This window comes from Protopterus annectens, chromosome 17.part0 (assembly GCF_019279795.1).
Source record: "Protopterus annectens isolate FY-2018-M chromosome 17.part0, PAN1.0, whole genome shotgun sequence".
Classification (NCBI taxonomy): Eukaryota; Metazoa; Chordata; order Ceratodontiformes; family Protopteridae; genus Protopterus; species Protopterus annectens.
The window spans coordinates 807129547-807151149 of NC_056751.1; the positions used below are offsets into that span (position 1 = coordinate 807129547).

The following is a 21603-nucleotide window of genomic DNA, read 5'->3' on the forward strand; positions in this document are numbered from 1 at the left end:
CCCAGTGGTGTTTTTTGTGTTTATATTCACTTGGGAATCTGGTTTCCCTGCTGTGCCCCCTCCAGTCTCTACTTCAGCTGAGGCCTCTACTGTTTCATCTGCTACTGGCTCTGAGATGGCTCCAGGGGTTGTGCCTGGTAATGTTTTCTTTGCAGCAGGCTGTGGATCCTATTCCTGACCTACTGCCTCTGTCTTTATCAGCTTCAGTTCCTGTAAATCCTTCTGAGGATTCTGAGGTGGGTACTTTGCCTATTATCTCACCAGGCCCTATAGTTATTGGCCTTTGTACTGGAATTCCCCTTTCACCTATCATTTATGTTGTTTCTACAGGGACTGAGATGTTACAGTACAACAGGAGGTTGCATGGGGTGTCTGATACTTCCTCTACTGATGCCAGTACTAAGGTGTTGGGTTCCTCATAGGGTGTTGGTTGTGTGGCAGATGTTAGTTCTGATCTGCCTGAGTCTCAGTCAGAGACTTCAGGGTCTAAATGGATGTCTTTATGGCTTAAACACACTAAGGGAGCTTTGGATGATGATTCTAGTTTGGTTACCGATGGCTGACCTGTCTTTGTTTTTTTAATAATATAAATGGCATGGTGTCTTTATCTAGGCATTTGACTATACATTCTTGGGTTTCTTCCCTTTCTTCTGATATTGTTTGTTTGTTAGATGTGGACAAAATGTCTTCTGCTTCTTGTTTGCAATGGGAATTTTTGTGTGGGGGTGGTTTGGTCTTTGGGGACAGATTGCCAGTCTGGCATTGGGGTCTTGTATCATAAGCCTGTGGTGGTGGTTAGGGATGTTGTGCATGTTTTGCCTGGTAGGGCATTGGTGATGGATCTATTGTGTAGGCATTCTTTTATACATTTTGTTATTGTCTATGCCTTTGTTTCTGTGGCTGAGCACTGTTTATTGTTTTAGCTCTTACAACCTTATTTTCTTATTGACTGTCCCATTCTTTTTTTGAGGGGACTTTAATTGTGGTGTTATACCACGGGATTCCAGATCTAGGCAAGGCTCTAGTGTTCATTGTTGCAAGGACATTTTCTGCCTGGCCTCCCTTACTGTGTGCAGCCCTGATGCTTTTACTTATTTTCATGGCACTGCACGTACCTGTACTGATTAGTGTTTTTGTTCTCCCACTTTTGCTGTAGTTTCTTCTTCTTTGTCGTTTGTACCCTTTCCAGGCCACTGTGCTTTACCATTTTCCATTGGTGTTTCCTTTACTTTATCTAAGAGTAAGGGTCTGCCTAGATATACTGCTCCCTGGACTTTTATTCCTGCTTGGCAGGACGTTATTTCTGAATTATGGGATGGTCATTTCACTCTGTTGCCTTTCTCTCCTTCTCTGTCCTCATGGTGATTGGCCTTTAAGGAGAAGTTTGTTGGTTGTTGTAATTGGTTTCCCCCGTGTTATTATTTTCAGTTTAAGCAGTCTTCTGATGCCTTGCATGTTGATTTACAATCTGCTGCACATCAGGACCCTGCTGCACGTCAGGATCCTGCTAGTGCTTTTCAGCATCTTCGTGAGTTGCATTTGCACAATATTGCTTGGGTCAAGGTAGTTCTTTGGAACTTGGCTCACTCCTTTAAGGTAGGGGGAGGAATTTCTTCCTTATGTGGACAAGCATATGCTTAGGATTGAGGCATTTATTGATGGTTTGTAACGTCTTCTGGTGAGGTTGTCACTATAAGGATGGTATTTTGTAACAAGTTAACTTATTTGTGTTCTTTAATGATGACAAGGTTTCTCCTACTGAGTCATGGCCCATTCTGGTGATGTTGTTACTACTAAGGATGTTATTTTGCAACAAGTTAACTCTTATTTGTGTTCTTTAATGGTGGCAAGGTTTCTCCTACTGAGTCATGGCACATTCTGGTGATGTTGGCTACTTTTAGGGCTGCTCTTGATGCCCCTATTACCTTGTTGGATGTTGGCCGGGCCATTTCCTCTTTTAATATTGTTTCTGCCCCAGGGACTTTCATATCATTTTTACCGCTCTCTTTCTGATGTTCAGGTGTCAGTACTAGTTCAGTTGTTTATGCCCTTAATTTTCTCTGGAAAAAGGGTGACCACAGGGTCTTATCCAATTGGTGCTCTGTTTTCTTGTGTAACACTGATTACAAGTCATTTTGTAATTTTTTGCAGTCGTGTCTTTGTTCTAAACTGCATTGTCTTTTGGATCCTGGGGTCTATGGTATTTCAGGGAGGCCTATGCAGGATTTGTTACTTCTACTGAAGTCTGTTACTTCTTATGTTCACTCTTCTCCCTCTGCTTTCCTACTTTCTTGTGACCTTAATAAGGCATTGGATAATGTTAGTCATGGGGCCTTGTTGGCCATTTTGAAAGCCTCTGGGTTTGGTCCTCTTTTTGTTCATTGTATCTCTTGTATTTATTCTGCTTCAGTTTTTGTTCCTGTGGTGAACAGATGGTTAGGTGCAGAGGTCACTGTGAAGAATGGTGTGCATCAGGGCTGCCCTTTGAGCAGTTACCTCTTCACCTTGGTGGTGGTTGCAGTATGTTTTAAGGTACTGGCCCATTTTTCTTTGTCTCATTTGTTGTTTTTCCTGCTGTGGTGTTTTGGTGCCTCATTTTCTGTCCTATGCAGATGACATGCTCGCTGGGCCCTCTTTTGTTTTGCTGACTTATATGCACTATTTTTCTTTCGTCTTTTCATTGGTGGGTCTCTCCCTTAATCTTGCTAAATTGGGTCATTTTGGTGAAGTCCCTGTTGTTGGGGTTTCTTTTTCTTCTGCAGGCCTCTCCATTTTGGGTGTGCCTTTTGGTACTGTTCCTTACATGCTAGTATTGTGAGCTTCTTCTTCATAAGGCTTTCCAGTGCTTGTTTGCTTTTTATTGTGCTCCTTTTCATTGCTTTTTCATAAAAAAGTTTATTTGTTAAATGGCACTTTGTTGGGTTTTTTGGGGGGGTTTTTTTTCTGTTTATTTGTTTCCCTATTCTTGGTCTACCCATCTTTTGTCTGAAGTTTTTCATTTCTTTTGGGGCCTTCTTATATGCCTGTGCAGATGGGTATTTTGTACTCTCCTCCTGCTTCAGGTGGTGTTGAACTGCTTCACCCTGTTCTTTTTCTGTACACTTATTTCTTTTTCCTGTTTGTGGCATTTGCAGGCTGCTGACCTTTCATTGCTTGGTTGCTTGCTCCCAGCTCTGTCTGTCCAGATTTGGCAGACTTGCTTTGCTGGGAAGCGTGCGTGGAGACTCCTCTCTGTGGAGCTGCAGGAAGTCTAGTGTTTGTTGCTTGGTTGGCATGTAACCTTGAGTGCCCTTCCTTCTTCTAAGTGATATTCTTCTCTTTTGAAACCGCCAAACTGGTTAATTCTTCTCTTTTGACCCATTTTTATGCCATTAATGGGTATCAGAATTATTCCCCTCGGAGGTTGCAGGGGTTGAGTTAGTATAGGCGGCATTATGCCTCTTTGCCACATTGGGATGATTTTTGTGGCATTACTCCCTTTATATGTTGCCAGTGAGGTCTTCCTATGTTTTCTGTCCAGTGGGGGCCTAGTCATGTCCAGATGCTGGATGTGGGACTTTAGAGACTGCAGAACATGTTTTTCTTCACTGTAATAGGTTGTCTGGCTTTTGGGAGGATGTAGAATGTAGCTACTCAGTGCCTCTTTTGTTTCCCATTGCACTTGATAAATGTTTGTATGGGGATTATGGTTGCACCTGGACACCAGCAGTTGCTTGGATAGATTTCCTCTTAGAGTCTGTTATGAGACTTCTTTGGGCTGCCCACTATAGTGAAGTTCTTGGTGGAAAGGTTTTATCTATACCCTCTTTACTTGCTCAGTTGAGGATGTGGTTGTGGCACAAGGGTTGGGGGGGTTGAGTTGTCCAACTTGCTTGTTTTGCTTGCCAACCCTTTTTTTGTTATTACATTACAGGGGATATTTCTTTTTGTGAGAGTCTTTTGCACTGGTATTTTTATACCAGTGCTTATCTTGTTTAGGTGTTTATATCTCCTGTTTTCCTTCACTGGAGTGTATTTTATAGCTACTGCACTCCTTTGTTATGGACTTCCCCAGCACTTGTTTTTACTCCTGTGACCATTTCCTTTTGCTGTTTGTAGTATTATAGGACTTTATACATTTGATGTAGTATTTTTTTCTTGCTTTTATCCATTTGTTTTCTTTTGCTTGTGTGTCTGGATATTAGTAAGATTTTGTATTTAGTAGTTGTTTTAGTCCTGTAGTACTTTTGTACTCTTTTTTTCTTAGGTTGTTTATCCTTTGTTAGGGATTTTCCTGTGCTTCTTCTCCTTCTTTTTAATTTTGTAGGACTTTGCCTAGTTTTATAGCAGTTACCCTTCATCCCTTTTCTTTGGCTGAAGGTTTTATTTTTGCCAGGGTTTTTTAGTCGTACATGGTTGTGTTTTCTTTCACTCTTTGTGCTTTGTTGTTTCTTTCTGTTTTCCTTTTCTTTTTCTTGGTCAGTATGGCTCTAAGCCCTAGACCAATCACCCTTCACCAGACAGGTTCCAATCAGCACACTTCTCTCACAAGGGTTCAGAAGGGACCCTTCCAATCAAAGATGGTTTGGAAAATGTGCTCAGAATACAACAGCCGCTACAAACAGACCCGGATGCAGCAAACCTGTATCTGGACTATGTTACAGCTACTAGCTACACTAATTTAGGCGGGAAACACTAAAAAAATTAAACAGCAGAAAAACAACATTGAATTACTAAAAATGTTTTAAACAGCAAAAAAACAGCAAGAATATACTAAAGAATGTTTTAAACAGCAAAGAAATCAGTTATTTAAAACATTGCATGGTGGGAAAACAGAACAAACATAATAGATGCTTTGCACACAGTGAAAAGTAACAACAATTACTTTGCAATCAGTGAAAATAGGAAAAAAGCTTTGCAAGCAGTGAAAACAGCAACAAAATATGATTTAACAAAATGTTTAACAGCAACAAAATATGATTTAACAAAATGTTTAACACTGACATTTCAGTGAACATTCTAGTTACAAAGAAAATAATTGGTGAGCTTTATATCACCAAAATGTTAAATTATGCCATTTAGTGTGACCACAAAGCAAATTGTTCAAAATAATATTACTCAAAGGGAAAGGAATTGTGCAAGTATAAATTCTTTGGCAAAAGTTGTTTTGACTAAATTCACATTCGTTCTTATTGCCACAAGGTAAACATCTCAGATAAACTGAAATCAGCAGATTTAATAAATGAGCATTACAAGAGGGATATGTTTGTTCATACAAATATATGATATTAAAAACAATCCTTTCCTGATGTGCTTTCACATAGTGCAGATGTAAAGACAAGGTAGGCGCAAAAATAATTATGAACTCTCCATAGGAAATACTTCATTGGCTTCTAGGATGAGTGAAAAGCAATCATGGTTTAACATGTGATGCAGACAAGAGGGTAGGGGAGTCATCACTGGTCTAAATTCTAGCCACATTTAAACAAATCTGTAATAAATGAGGAAAAACAAAGAAATGTAATAAGAAATAATTCTGGTGCTGCTGTTATTAATTAGCTAGAGTTAAAATTTAAACAGGCAAACAAGGATAAACTGTTATATAGCTGAAATGTTTAAAACTACAAAGTGTTTTATGTTTACAGTGAAAACCAAGTGGAATATTCAAGTTATGTAAATCAGAAGATTCAAGGCTCTATTCCTGGCTAACTAGACTGCTAATTTGACACATAAGGGAATACATTAAACTTATTTGCTTTGAGCCAGGAAACAACAAACACTATTTTCATGCTTATTTCATGGTTTGTAAAAATAAACTGACATAAATTTTGCAATATGATTTCAACATTGACAAAATTGAGGGTAGACATAGGTAAACATTCATTCATGTACAGGGTGGTAACCAACAGGACTTGGTAATTGCTTCAAACTAATGGTGACTAATGTAATGGTATATAGATCACCATACATATGTCGATATGTGAATTTCCCTAAAAGTAATTTTCCTGAAATTACAGAGAACTAAACAGAATAAAATTCTAAAGGAAGTTTTCATGTTCAGATTTTTTTCTTACATGAATTTAATGGTGTTTTATTATTAATTCTCAAATAAATTTTGAGGAAAATGTAAGTAAAACAGGAATAGCTGATTAATTAATTGATTAATTAGAAACAAATGGAGAGAAAGAGTAACCTGACTGCAAAAGGTTAGGAAAATAATGGAAAACACATTGGAAATTAAGAGACAAAAAGTAGTAGGGCTACTTCCAGAGTTAAATGTGATGCAACAGACACTATAAAGGATTTTTTTCCTGATGTGCGTCAAGGAGATAGTTATAAAGAATGAAACACTTTTAGTGGTTCTAATTTTATTTTATATTGATACTGATAAAGGGATTCATTTGTTTAAATTAAAATATATTTAATTACTTTCTTCTCTTGAAAACAGATGTCAACAATAGGCCTGGAAGTTGGTACAGAAGGTTAAGGCTGTAAATTGCAGTTCCTCTGGTACAGGGTGGGATTTTCTGTTCTCATCTGCCTACTGTTTGACCATGAAGAAGTTATTTAACCAGACATTGTTTTTAGATTGCTTCTGAGAAGGAGCAGTGAATCTGTCTGATCAGCAAATGGTTGTTATTAAGATATATCAAGATAGTGTTAGGATTCTTTTAATAGGAAATCAAATTATTTTATGTTTAATTTTACCAGTTTTCATGATATGCACAGCAGCTGCATACGATTTCCATGGGTCTATATTATAATGTCAAACTAAAACAAGTTTGAACGTTGTAATATTGAACCCTAAAGTCTGAAAGTGGAAAATAGTGAAGCTACAGCACATTGACTTTTTTCCCAGGGAAAAAATCTGTGGGCCGTTTTCGGGGCTTTTCTATTTCCTCCACTGTGGTGCGAGCTCGGAGTTGGTATATTTAAGTGGGGGGGGGGGGTGTTGGGGCACAGGCCAGCACCCACTTCAGTTTAAGTTTAAGTTTTTTTTTTGTCATGGAACAGCATTTTTTTTTCCCTGGGAAAAAATTGCTGTTCTGTGCTTTCGGTTTTATTGGGTTTCGGATAGTAGGGTTCGATATTACAATGATCGAACTTTTGTAAGTTCGACGTTGTGATATAGACCCGATTTCCATCGTATGCACAGTATGTGTATACGTTTTTAAAATATATGGAGAAGACATAAAGGATTTTTACAACATGTACAAGATGTGTATATGATTACCATGATATGAACAGCTTCACACCCAAAAGTATTCAAACATCAGTTTGAAGGATAAGGCGACATAGTCATTGTAACATGTTGGCTAAGATGTATTATTCCTACCTGAGGAAAAAAGCAGTAAAGGTTATTTAATAAAATTTAAAATGTAGTAGGCCAGACTTTAATGGTTAAAATATCAGAGAATATGGAAAATAAAAGAATACTAACATAATGATGCAGATTGTGTGGCAACAGGATACAAGAAGACATGATTTTAATACATGTGATAATAAAAACATATGTTGCAGATCAGTTTGTGGACGTGAATAAATGTGAGGCAAATGGAAAATGGCTATTATATGCAACAGGATTCATGGAGGTCAAATTCTAATCTTTGTGACATGGAGTCAAATAGTTATTTCTGGAGTTAGCACAGGTAAAATAAATATATTCTCAGTTAGAAGGTGGAGAATATAAAAGGTAAAATGCTGTGCAATCATTTCTGATTGTAAAATGATAGTTAAAAATAATGCGGGTGCATCTTAGAGTTGTAAATGTTCTATATGACAAAGGAGTTAATGGTTCACCATAGAATGGACAAGCATTCTGCCTCCAGGTTGGGAGTAATATTTTTAAAAGGTTTTTAGTTGCAGTATTTATGATTCTAATTTGGTATGCCTCATGCATAGGCCACTAATAAAATAGTACAAAATAGCTACTAAAAAAGACATTGGTAATAGTAATGCATGTACATTCATGGAGTGCTACTATTCAAGCACTCCAGCCAGTAGGTGTATTTTTAACCTAGTATTCATTTTCCCTACAGCTCATGTCTATCCTACTGAGTGATTTCTCAGTGTAAATCTGAAGCTAAAATGATCAGATAGTTATCTAAAGTAGCCTAGTCTCATGTTTCTTATATTTATTTATTTATTTATTTATTCCAGTTTGATGACTGGGGAGGTCCACTGGGCCTGGGGAGCCCATTTTCAGTGGAGGCCCGGGGAGAAAAGCTCCACAATACAAAGTTTAATTACATGATTAATTACAAAGAAAATTACATGATTAATTACAAAGAAAGTTAGGATTACAAACAACAGGTAGCATTCTAAAGAAAAGAGAAAAAAATATTTACAATTCAGTTCAATGGGCTTAGGGAGCCTACTTTAGTGGAGGCTCGAGGAGAAAAGCTACACATTAAAGTTTAATTACAAGAATACTTTCAGTGGAGGTTCGGGGAGAAAAGCTCCACAATACAAAGTTTTATTACATGATTAATAATAAAGGAAGTTAAGGATTGCAAGCAACAAGAAGCATTCAAAGGAGTGAGAAAAAAAAAGTATAAACAGTTTAGATTTAGGAGTGAAAACAGGCATATAGTATCATGGCTAGCTTTTGCTGTTTGGTTACGTATATATTCATCAATTTAAAGTGAGGTTAGGAAGGTAAGAAGGTTAGCCTGGGGTAAAGGTGGGGAAAGCTTGAGAGGAATGGGTGGAAGAGTACAGTTGCATTTCCTGTTTAGATAGAGGTAAGAATGAAGTTGAGTTTTGAAGTTATTAAGGTTGTCACAGGTCCTCAGTGTGGAAGGCAGAGCATTCCATTTTTTAGCTAGGGAATAAGATAGCAGAAGCTTCCCAGCAGGGCGCTTGGGTTTATGGATGGTGATCACGTTTTGGTGGGTAGATCTAAGGGGTCTGAGGGGGTTATAAGGTTGCAGAATATTGGATAGTGCAGGGCACTTAGCAGGTTGGAACAATAATTTGTGTACTGTGGTGATTTGGTGAAGGTTAAGTAGATTAGGGAGTTCAAGCCAGTTTAGAGGGTGTAGGGAGGTGCAGTGGTGAGAGGAGGATTTTGCATTTGTGGCGAATCTGGCTATTTTATTGTAACATACTTCCAATTTGGAGGTGAGTGTGGAAGATAAATTAGTGAGCAGAGGAGCGCCATACAGTAGAGAGGGAAGTAGGTAGGTTGTGGCGAGAGTTAGTCTGGTGGAAGGAGAGAGGAAGTGATTGTTTCTGTAAAGTAGGCCTAGTTTTATGTGGGTTTTCTTGATATTTAGCTGGATGTGATTGTTAAATTTTAGGTGTTCATCAATGGTTACACCAAGAAGTTTGGCGGAGGGTACAACCTCGATAATGGAGCTGTTAAGGCTGGTGATTTGGAGTAAGTTTTTGTCAATAGGGAAGGATTTTGAGGGAGAGAATAGAAGGATCTTCGTTTTGTTGGCATTTAGCGAGAGGTGATTTTGGAGCATCCAATCTTCGGTGGTAGAGAAAGCAGTTTGAGTTAGAATTTGGAGATCTTTTAGGTTAGAGGCATGGCAGATCAAAGTGGAATAATCAGCGTATTGCACAATTTTGGTATTAGGTATGGCTTTGCGGAAGTTGTTAATAAAGATATTGAATAGCAATGGGCCAAGAATTGAACCTTGGGGTACTCCAGTGGGGGTTGGGAGGAAAGTGGAGGTAGCCTGGCCCCATTTCATGGTTTGGGATCTATCAGAAAGGTAGCTGGAGAACAGGTAAGAGTTTTATGGGAGATGTTGAGGTTAGACAGATGATTTAGTAGGTGACTATGGGAGATGGTATTGAAGGCTTTAGATAAGTCTAGCAGAACAGAGGATATCATATTACCACAGACACGAGCAAAATTGACAGAATGTAAGAAGGAGAGAAGGGCGGAGTTGGTACTGTGTCCTGGACAGAAGCCATGTTGGGTAGGGGAGAGTAGTTGGTGTTTGGTAAGGAATGGCAGGAGCTGTAAGTGGATACATTTTTCAAGAATTTTGGAGATTGGGGAGAGGATGGCTATGGGTCAGAAATTGGAGGTGTTACAATTTTTGCCACCCTTGCGAAGTGGAAGAATAAAAGCAGAACGCCATAGTTTGGGTACATAGGATTCAAGTAGTGATCTATTGATCAGGATGCTGATAGGAAGAGCAATACTGTCAGACTTTCTTAAATAGATAAGAGCTTGATTTATTGAGAAAGGATAAATCTAAGGGAGAACCGTTGAACCAAAATTGAAATATTAGAAAATATAAGTGTCAGGATGGGTTTTCTATAGTATAATTATTTCATACATTATAACTGACAAAATGGATTTCTGTATTTCAGACCAGGAACATTTACAAAAATCTGTATAATGTTACATGCTAGATAATCTTATAGTGACCCTTTGTTCTGAAATAAAGCAATGGCCTTGGTTTATTCTGTGCATTCCATATTGAATACAACTTGGTTTGTGTAACTGTGTGAATGAACTCAAGAGAAAATATGCTGACCAACAGTCTATGAATATTAACAGCATATCTTACTGCCAATCAGCACTGTGAATTATGATTGCAAGGAATATTTCAGACCCTGTCTGTTATTTGTTTTCATGCAGATAAAAGTCTGTTGCCATGTTGTTAGCATTAGTTTAAGCTTTAATTAGTATAGTTTAAACATGCTGCTAATAAATGTTTAATAAACTGCTTTCAGTGTCTTAGTGATTTTATAGTAATGAGGGGATGAGATAAGAACAGAAACACAAACACACTTTCAGATTTATTTTTGTGTTTCACTGCTCCAAGCTGTTCAGAGTATTTTGGAAAAGACAACTATTTCTTTGTCTATTTTATTTTGCCATTTCTTTGTGCCGCTGAAAGTCAGCCTTGTAGAACTTTCTCTCATTTTATTTTCATTTTCAGAAGCTATCTGCTCTTTTGTTGCTATTAATTCTGTCTGCTTTCCTTGGAGACAGCATCCCCTGGCTGTCTTAGCATTTCCACTTTCTCAGTTAATGCCCCGACTCTTTCTAGCAGAGCTACACAATGATCTGTATGTGAGAAAGAGAGAGATAAAGAAGAGAGAGGGTAATTTATTTCCCTTGTTTTTGTCTAACCATTTTTAAAATTATCTCACTTTTCAAAAATTACTAGTTTCTTTACACACTCAAAGAAAACTAAATTGTGCTTTTCAGCATTATCTATTCAATATCTCTTAGAATTTTTAGAGCCAAAGTCATTAGTTCCTGCTAAGATTTTACTTAGCATAGTTGCAAGACTGGACTGTATAACATCCATTTGCTCCTATCTGAGATATTCTGATGCAATACAATGCATTCTAATACTGTTGAACTATAACACTATCTGTGGCTACACATCATTATCTAATTGCACTTTCTTTAGTGAGCCCATGTTGTATCCCAGCAGTGCTTTACACTTGTTCTCTGTTCCTGAAGGTAGCACATGCAGTGTTTTGCCTACTGCCTACTTTTTTTCCAATGAAAGCAATACTCCACTTTCATAAGGTTAGTAACACAATTTTCATTTATTATGTTACACAGTAATGAACCCCTTCTCACTGTCAGAGGCAACACCTCTTTCTTGTTTTACACCACAGCAATGAACCACTGTTTACCATCACATGATTTTACTTTTAATAAACTCCTTTTTCTTGTTTATACAGCAGTAAATCCCCTTTCCCTGTCAATAGGTTTCACATTTAAACAACAACTTAGACTACTTTAGATTTAGAAATATCATTATTTTTCAGTGTACACATTCTGAATTGTCTGCGCTACATTCTACAAAAAGCCAGTGCAATACATTTCCATAATAAGGGCAGCATACACATTTTAAAATTGTTTTACATTTCTGCTAAGAAAACCGATATAAGCTTTCCTCAATGCACCATGATTTCTGACCACAACATTTTACAGCATTCATTGTATCAGTTATTGCTTCATGCAAAAAAATAAAACAATAAGAATGTGTTTAAGGATCATGTGCAAGGGACTTTTTTACATATTTTGTTGTACTCATGCTCTCATTACATAAAGAAGGCTTTCTGATTCTAAAATAAATGCTTGCTTATTTTAGTTACTTCAACGAAACAATGTTTATTTTAAGAATAGTAAACCCATGTTTATATTTACTATTGGTAGGACAGCAACTTCTTGATTATGTGTCATGTGACTCAGCCTTCTAATGATATAATTGCTATCACAGACAGTTTAACAGTTTGTTGTGGTTAGGTGTTTTCTGTATTATGTAGCAGATTTCAACACACAAGTGCAGTTAAATAAATCAGTCGCTCAGATAACAAATCAGCAAATAAATGCAGTTTTATTCAAGGAAAATAAAAATAAAACAGAATAAGATTCTTTGCAAACTGCATACTGCGTAGTATACAGTATAGTAATACAGATGTCACACCAATAGTTTTCCATCATGGGATAATCACTTTTAGGAAGAATATGACAGGTATATAAATTATCTCAATAGTCGCACTACAATAAAGTGTGGTTGTATACACATTGTATGAATTAGTGATGTTATGAAAACTTTTGGAATATTCTATGCATCTATGAAAAGGAAAATGTGATAAAGATGAGATGATGACAATGAAAGTGTGATGACTGCAGTGACAACAAAGATGAAAATGAAGATAACTAATACTGACAGTGAATATAATATGGATGAAGATGCTTTCCACAGGTCACTGGCAATTAGAATCCACAGTCTTTACACTTCTACATTTAAAATGTAGTCAGCCACTTTCTGCAGTTTAAAAATTCACCACAATGTTGCCATACTCACTATTTACTTCAAAATGTATTTCACCAGTATTCTTAAATACATGCTTCATACTGTGGCAACAAGCTTTCTTTGTATATTCCACTCAACAGCTTTAAACATTAACTATATGCATCTTTACCAAGCAACCTTCCAGCGTTTCAAATCATTTTGTTAAAACATGCAATTACTTAACATTCTACCATTGTTTTCCATGCAGTTATTTCAAACTAGTTTTATGAATTGTTTCACTTCCTTCATTTTCAGGGTCTAGTTCCTGTGCTTCTAGGTTTGAGTCTTTGCACCCTTGGGTGTGGCAAAGAGAAAAGCCTCCTCCTTAACAGTGAAGTAAAATTAATTTGCCAGTATTTCTCTGGGAGGGTTGCTCCCCAAGCAATATTTTGATGCATTTCTTTGAAATATACCACTTCTGAATTTTACTTTTGTTAGAATTAGCATTAATCAGAATCATTCTTATACCTTCTTATTCTGGTTACTCACAGCAGACATCACACTTTGCCAAAACAGCAGCAGTCTCTGCATACACTCAGTTCTTTTATCTCTGCAACTGTATTTGTTTTTACAGAAGGTGGTGGGGGGGGACTAACTCACTAGGTATTAGCACTTATAGGCAAAAATGCAGCAGCACAAAAGTGTAGTTCATTATATTTTATCCCACAATGCTCCTGTCAAAAAACGCAAATACAATATTTAACACACCTGTGGAAACAATAACATAGTTTTAACTTAAAAAAACTTACTGTAAATACTCTGATAAGGGGAACAAACATTGTCCTCACCAACATGTCAAACAGATGCAAGGCCGCAACTGTCGGACCCTCATTAGTTAAAACTGACCATAAATCAGTCACCTTCTAGCTGGAACTACCACCAGTTCTCACAAAGGGTGAAATCAGACTAAATAAATTCACCAAGGCAAACTATACCCTCCTAGGTGAAGGTATAAATGCATTCCAAGCCCTACCCCAAGCTGCAAGTGGTAACTGTGCTGAAGCTTACACTAAAGCCCTGTACAATCACTTGCATAAGTGTACAAACTTAGCTGTACCAGAAAGAATCAAAGCCAGAGCCTCAAGTATAAACAAGCTATGATGGCGGACATCCAGCATCAACAAACTTTACAATAAATGCAAAGAGTTGCTGTCCAAGAAAACAAAGGCAAGGCCCCAACAATGGAAAAGCACCCTCCTTAGCCTCAACAGGCAAATAAGACAACTTGCCAAACCCTCAAAGGGCTCCTTTGAAAGAAACTTAGCAAGTACAGACAAGGATAACCATAAGGCCTTTTACAGCTACATATGTACTCTAAAGGGTAGGACCCAAACATGTGCAGAACTAGTGGCCAACAGTATCTCACACACTGAACCCACAGAGATAGCAAAACTGCTAGCAGATAGGTTTGGTGAAAATTTTAATATTAATAAAAGTAGTAACAGTTTTCAGTCCTACATTTTTCTGAAGCCCATCTTCTTGAACTCCTACATCCACTTCCAAAGTGGCCTTAATATGAAAGACATTTTTTTCCAAACATCTTTATTAAATTTCTATGTATGACAAAGGAAATCTTACATTTATATAAATGAAAAACATACAAATAAAATCACTTTAGTTGCAAACAGTTTACATCACAGACACCATTGAAACAACTGTAGTTGTAAATATTATACATCACTTGTAAGCCATCCAGTCATTGTCAGTTAAGCATTATATAGCTCATTCAAATCCTGCCTCTTAAACCTTGTTCCTGCTCTGCATATATTGGTCCCAAAATTCCAATTTTTTCCTATGTAGTCTGCTCCTTCCCTTTTCTAAAGATCCCAATTCCAGTTGTTTTATCTCTGTTACTATATTCACTAGTTCTAGTAAAGTTGGTCTAGACTTTGATTTCCATTTTCTAGTAATTGCTTTTTTTGGAAGCCACCATAATTAGACTCAGCAATGTCTAGGCAATTCTGATTCTGTAGCATAACTAAAAAAAATCATCTCCCCAGTCAGTCCAATGTGCCCACCCAGCATTTCTGACAGACCGGCCTGAAGGGAGTCCCAAATGTCTGCCAGCTCATCACACTTCCAAAAAAATATGTTCCCATCTACCTCTTTCTTGCCTGACACACCTCCAACATTTGCTATCCACCTGATGAAAAATTATTTGGGGTCTACTTGGGGTATAAAAATACCTATGTCAACACTTCCAGGCAAAGATACTAAATCTTCTAGACCTTGTTGCATATTTGGGAGATATACAAATATCCCCCATTGTCTTTGTGAATTGCTTATCCAATCTCTATTCCCATTGCTTTATAAGCTCCTCTGATTGATTCTTATAATTATCATGCAATATTTTATATGCCTTACTAAGGGTGGCCACAGTGATGCAGCGGTTAGCATTGCCACCTCACAGCAAGAGGTTCTCCAGTTCGATCCTCGGCTGGGGTGCCTTCTGTGTGGAGTCTGCATGTCCTCCCTGTGGTCATGTGGGTTTCCTCCAGGTGCTCCGGTTTCTTCCCACATCCCAAAGACATGCAGTAGGTGGATTGGACACTCTAAATTGGCCCTAGGTGTGAGTGTGTGCATATGTGTGCCTTCTGTGGAAGGTTGGGTGCCGGGCTGGCAACTCAACACCGTAAAACTCCACTGCCAATCATGAGCAGACAGATGATCCACTGTGGCGACCCCTAACTTGGAAAAGCTGAAAGAAGAAGAAGATTTTATATGCCTTACTAATTATTCCTTTTTTAACAGCAGCTTCTGTTCTAGATTCTATTAAAAACTCTATCAGTGCAGCTTCTGTTCTAGATTCTATTAAAAACTCTGTCAGTGCTGGTCTTTCATTCAGGAGCCCCCTATTTCTTTCTCTTTGCCTATACTCTGATATCAGTCCTTGATAGGGAAGGCAATCTTTAACTTGCAGCCCAAATAAATTCTTGGCCTCTTCCCATTCTATTACCTTTCTCTTTCTAGTTATTTGCTCCCAATACCTTGGCTCATTTGCCAGTTTTCTCCAATAAATTCCAGCCCCCTCTTGCCTGTTATCTGTATCCCAGACCACAGTCAACCCTATTGACAAAATCTCTTTTTTCTTCATTCTTGTGCTGGTTTGGTTCTTAGAATACTTCCTGCTATTTTATGAATATTATACTCTGTATGATTTTGGTTGTTCTCCTTAAGAGTCTGCATCCAAAATCCCAATCTGTCCTTATTTCTTGAGCTTCTTCCCTGTGTCAGCATCATTCATTTCCACTTTGAATTATAGCTTTCTGCTTATGCTATGTATAGGAACCTTAACAGTGTTGCTCTAAAATACCCGCTCAAATTAAGTAATCCTAGTCCACATTGCTCTTTTGGTAGAATCGTCTTATCCCACTTGACCCTTGTTATCTTCCCTTCCCAGATAAAATCCTTCAACTCTTTTTTAATTGCTATCCATAACTTCTCCTCTGGTTAATAAAAGTATGCCTGACCTGTGTATAAGACTAAAGGGACAAAAAACATTTTAATGGCTTATATCTTAGTATCCATAGCCATATAACAAAACTTCTAGTTTATCAGTTGTTGTATTATCTTTTGTTTAGTCTCTTTCCACATATCTTTAATTGCCACCACAGTGTCATTTCAAATCCATACTCCTAAATACTTAATTTTATCATGTCTCCATAAATATGGATATTGTTGAACCAATTTGTGTGTGGGTACATAATTTACACCTATTGCCTTTGTTTTAGCTTTATGAATTTTGTATCCCAAAAAGATTTGAAACTGTCTTAAAATGTTCCACAAGACTGTAATGTCCCTTTCTGGTTTTGTCATGTATAAAATTATATCTTCTGCAAATAAAGCCAGCTTTTCTTGACTACCATATCAATTATATCCTTGAATTTCTGAGTCCCTTATTTTCTTTGCCAGTGGTTCTAAATATAATGCAAACAACAAAGGGGAAAGAGGACACCCCTGCCTGGTTCCTCTACTCAAGCAGAAATTATCGGAGAGGACCTCACCCATTTTAATTCACACCTCTGATCCCTCATATATTCTTCTAATCAACCTTATAATTGTATCAGGGAAAGCAAATGCTTCCATTGCCCTACTCACGAGGTCCGAGTCTACTCTGTCAAATGCTTTCTCTGCAAGACTCACCAATAAAAGTGGAACTTTCTTACATTCTGCTTCCCTCTGGATCACCAGTGTTCTGTTAATATTGTCAAATGTCAGTGTTAGGAAAGTACACACACAGACACCTAATGCTGAAATGTTTGATAAATATCTGAAAGCTTCAGCACAACAGAAAAAAAAATACTTATCTGTATGCAAGCGGTTCCCCTTCATATGATCGAATTTCTCTAAACTCGAAAGTCATAAACTCAAAACCAGAATCTCGAATTTAGTGAAACCTGAACATATGAAAGGGACAAAAAAAATAATACCTTTCAAATGTTTTCGCAGGGGGCTTTACCCCCCTGTACCCCCCACACCCCCCTACTTAAATATACCTACTCCGAGATCACACTATAGTGAAGGAAAGGGAAATCTCCCATTCCGTGCTATACGCATAAGCGCAAAACAAAAGCTTTTCCATTCCTCCGCTATAGTGCCGTCACGGAACATTCACATTTAAACTGCTAGAGTACAGGGAGACCTGGCCCCCTGCAAAAAGGTAAGTTAACTTTTTTATTTTTTTAAACCTAAGGCTCCCATTCACAATTTCGAGTGAATGGAAATTCGAGATTCTGGTCTCGAGATTATGAATTTCGAGCTTCCATCCATTTGATCTTGTGAAGGGGAACCATGCAAGCACAGTTCACACTCCACAGGTACGGTCGATGAACCAATATTCGGCATCTGATATTGACATATGTGACTTTCAATTTAAAGTGAAAGTAATATACTTCGTGGGCAAGTCATACATTTCATGGAGTATATTTAACTAGTAAAACATATGAATGTGCTATATTGTTGATGTGTGCTATAACAGAGATAGACATTACCTACCCAGTGTGAAAAACATTACCTCAGAATAACAATACAAAAACAAAAACATAATGTGAAAAAAAAACAGTAGTAACATAGCACAAAAAATGCTATTACCATAGTGTAAAGCCTACCTAGTATTTTATTTATGTACTTATATATGAGTTACTTTTATCAAGAGAAGTGAAACCTGACTACATAAGTTATAAAACCTTTCTTGGTTGTGTGTTACAAGTTTATGAGCATATCTAGTACACCTGACATGAATATCATATTACAAAGTCTTTATAGGGCATATGCTTTATGATACACCAATATTTGGCACATTGTGTTTGGGATATACTCTTATGACTTATGTTTAAAAGAGAAAGTACATATATTTGTTTTAGTTTTTATTAAGAAATGATGCTGTATTAAGCTGTACCTAATTACAAGATTTATTTTCTTGGAACTTCACTTTTCAATCAGTCTTATGATACTTCATCCTTAAACTATTTTATTTCTACTCTTACATCCATGTACTTTCACAGCAGTTATGTAGTACATTCAAGGATGAGTACCAGTACTCATAACATTATCTGCTCAAAGTGCCTTGTTAAATGTGCACTTTGATTTGTCATATTTTTTGAATTTACATATACAAGACTCACGTATTTGAAAGAATATTTTTTGCAAGCACCTCTCCATTGGTCCTTTGTAGGCACCAGTTAAGGCTCATATATTTGGATGTATTATCATACTTAGTTGCGTATTACAGGAGACATTAAAAAGCTTTTCCTAGAACTAATTTGTTGTTTAGCTAAGCAGTACTGCTGTATTTAATCTTCCTACATCATGTTAGATCCTTAATAAAATCGGTATAGTTTTTCAGGACCTAATACTTATAAATGTCACATATTTGAGAATTTATATTTGTTTATTATAAAATTTAATAACAGAGTATTATTTCTTTTGCATTTCACTAAAACAAACTAATTCATTAATGTAGACCAGGTATCTATCATATGTCTATTATTTTACATTAAGGTGCACATTCTAGCAGATTATTAATGTTGTGTAATACCACTGGAATGGATCATTTTTAATTCCTTTCCATCTCCACTCTCCAAAAAAGGATTTTAGCACTACTTTGGCATCTCCCCAAATATTAGGATTCAGTGCTACAGTACCAGTCCCCAAAGAAGACATTGCAAATGAGTGTAAGATACTTTCTGTATCAGTAGATGTTTAGGGAGACCTGACATTCCCATTACTCTGCTCCAGATATATCATTATTTAGTTATCATGACCTATCTTCAAAGAGTTATGGTTATGGAAAGTACTTAGATACAGCCATACTCTATAACCACATCACTCACATGCACCCTCAATACAATATCAACTTTATTAATGGCAAAATAAGCTACCATTTTATTTTATCGGGGAAGAAGTCAGAAAGCTTGCAATTTAACCATCTCGTAGATAAACCCATTCAAAATTCTATATAGCTATTGTTGACTTTTCAAGTACCTTTATTATTCCTTGTACTAACCAGATATAAAAAAATATAAAATACAAACAAAAAAAATATGGTAACATGCACATATGTAAATTTCATGACTTGTAATCACCCAAGTCTTCTGAAGTTTTTGATTGTTTTACTTTTTCTTTTGCCTATTAGTGCTTGTTTCCTAAGACATTACTGCATATTTGGATTGTGCAGGTTCTGTTTATAGGCTCCATATACACGACAAGTGTTTCCTTCTACTGTGGAATGTTGAAGTATTTTTCACTAAAATGTTTTGATAAAAAACATTTTTTCTAGTAAAACATGTAGAGATCTTACCTAATTAAGCTCTGCTGTGCATTGAATTTGTAATCTGTTCTCTGGCCTTATTCTGTGTTGGAATAAAATAACATTTGATGAAGTGACTACTTTGCATTAGTAAAACCATTTGCAGTTGAAGGCAATCTGTCACTCAGTGTACGGCATTTTGGCATTCTTCAGGAAATAGCTTGCATTGTGATAATTCTTTGGGTAATGTTGATGAAAACTCATCTGAATGGCAGTCAGTCTGATAGGAAATTGAAACTCTCAAGTCTAAGAGGACAGCACTTTGTGGATACTTTCTGTGGCTCATAATCATCCTTAAAGAATCTGTATCATAGTTATTCTTTGGCATCTCTGATGTTTCACATCACATTTAATATTAGTTGCCAACTACAATGTTTTTTTCATTTTCAGCATTGTATCGGAGGAGGTGGTTATTTTCCTGAAGCTAATCCACGACAATGTGGAGACTTTACAAGTTTTGACTGGGATGGATATGGAACTACACATGGTTGTAGCAGTTCCAAGGCTATGACTGAGTCAGCAGTGCTTATCTTCTACAAATAGAAATGTTTCTTTCTTTCTTTCTTTCACTTTTCTGTGTACATAACATAGATCGTAATTGTCAAGCTATAATTGCAATCTTTGTAATTGCTGCAAATATTTGTTAAAATTATCTGAAGTTATATTCCTATTAAAGGCCAGTAGTGTGTATTTTGAAGACTGCACATTATTTTTAATAAGAAATGTTTAAATAGTACAATAATAAAAATGGTAGTCAAATAGTGAATGTATTTTCATTAAGTATTTGTACTTTGCAAATGTGTGGACCCATTTTTTATACTTTTCTTTTCCTGCTGTTTGAAAGTTCAGAACCACCTTGTCACAAACACACTACATTAAAACTGTAGCTTCTATCCTTTCAGGAAAAAAAAATAACAGGGATAAATTGTGCAGAAATGCACTGTGCCAAGACTACCTCATTGTTGCAGAGAAAAGGCATATATGTACCTTACTAGCATCCCTTGCCTGGGAACAGACTTAGACCATCAAACAATTGACTGGCCAAGATGTGTAAAGTAGCCAGTGACATGGATTCTTCCCTGAGTGTGGGGCTTGTAGAACAGGGTGACATATGTCGCCTTCAAGGGTGCATTGGGTGCAGTGCACAAAAGCAAAATATGCATGGTTAATCGCTAGGTATCATGGGAGGAGTCTGTAGATATATCCACAACCCACATTATGCACATGCTGTTTGCTAGGTGGCAATACAGCTCTTTCAATTACTTAAGCTGTTATCTCTGATCCTGTCATGCACAGTCCTGTTCTTAGTTAAGAAAGTAATATATATTTTTTTACTCATATAGATAGATAGCAGTCCATGTTATGGTAAATTCCATGACTACTCAAAACAGATCTTATGTGCAGATAACAGATTATTAGTTTGGATCATAGGGAAACACTTGGGGGGGTCAGCATAAACAACAAGGTACCAAAACAGATATCACCAATGAAATTTACCTCATAGGTTCATAGGTTCATAGGTTGGTACTAGGCTATCAGCCCTAGGGCCTATACAAGCCTAGCCATAACAATTCCTGGCTATCTCTTCCCATTTTATTTTCCTGGACCTGGACCCCTGTGGCAACTAAGGCGACGTGATCCCTGGGGTTTTCTTTCCTTCCTCCCATCCATCAAATAAGGTTCTGTTCCTCAAAGAGGCACCAACTTGGCACTCTGTATGGTATGGGCAATCTCTCCTGGTCTCTCTCTGGGTCAGGAACCTATCCCTCATCCTTGTGCATTGTTTGTTTAGACCATGACAAGGTGGAGCGGCGTGTAGAGGATTGCTGAGGGATTGGGGTAGCATGTAGCATGTCTCTGGGCTCTGGGTTTGACATGGCCTTGTATATGTATGTTAAACAGAGAATGATCCTCTGAGTAGATAGCTGGAGTTTTGAAGTATGCGCGGGTTTTTGTTTTAGGCCTGTGATTCTTTCTTTAGGAGGTTTGTTGAGGTTTTGTGGTTTTTGGATTGAGGCAGTTGTT

At 37.1% G+C, this 21603-nt stretch overlaps 1 protein-coding gene across 1 annotated transcript in view; it reads left to right on the forward strand.

Moving 5' to 3' along the window:
* LOC122791532 (intelectin-1a-like) overlaps positions 1-20121 on the forward strand; it is a 144932-nt gene extending 124811 nt beyond the window's left edge. The window contains exon 4 of the mRNA XM_044059274.1: positions 19969-20121. Coding sequence (XP_043915209.1) covers positions 19969-20121 — 153 coding nt within the window. The remainder of the gene's footprint in view (positions 1-19968) is intronic.
* Positions 20122-21603: the final 1482 nt, after the last annotated feature.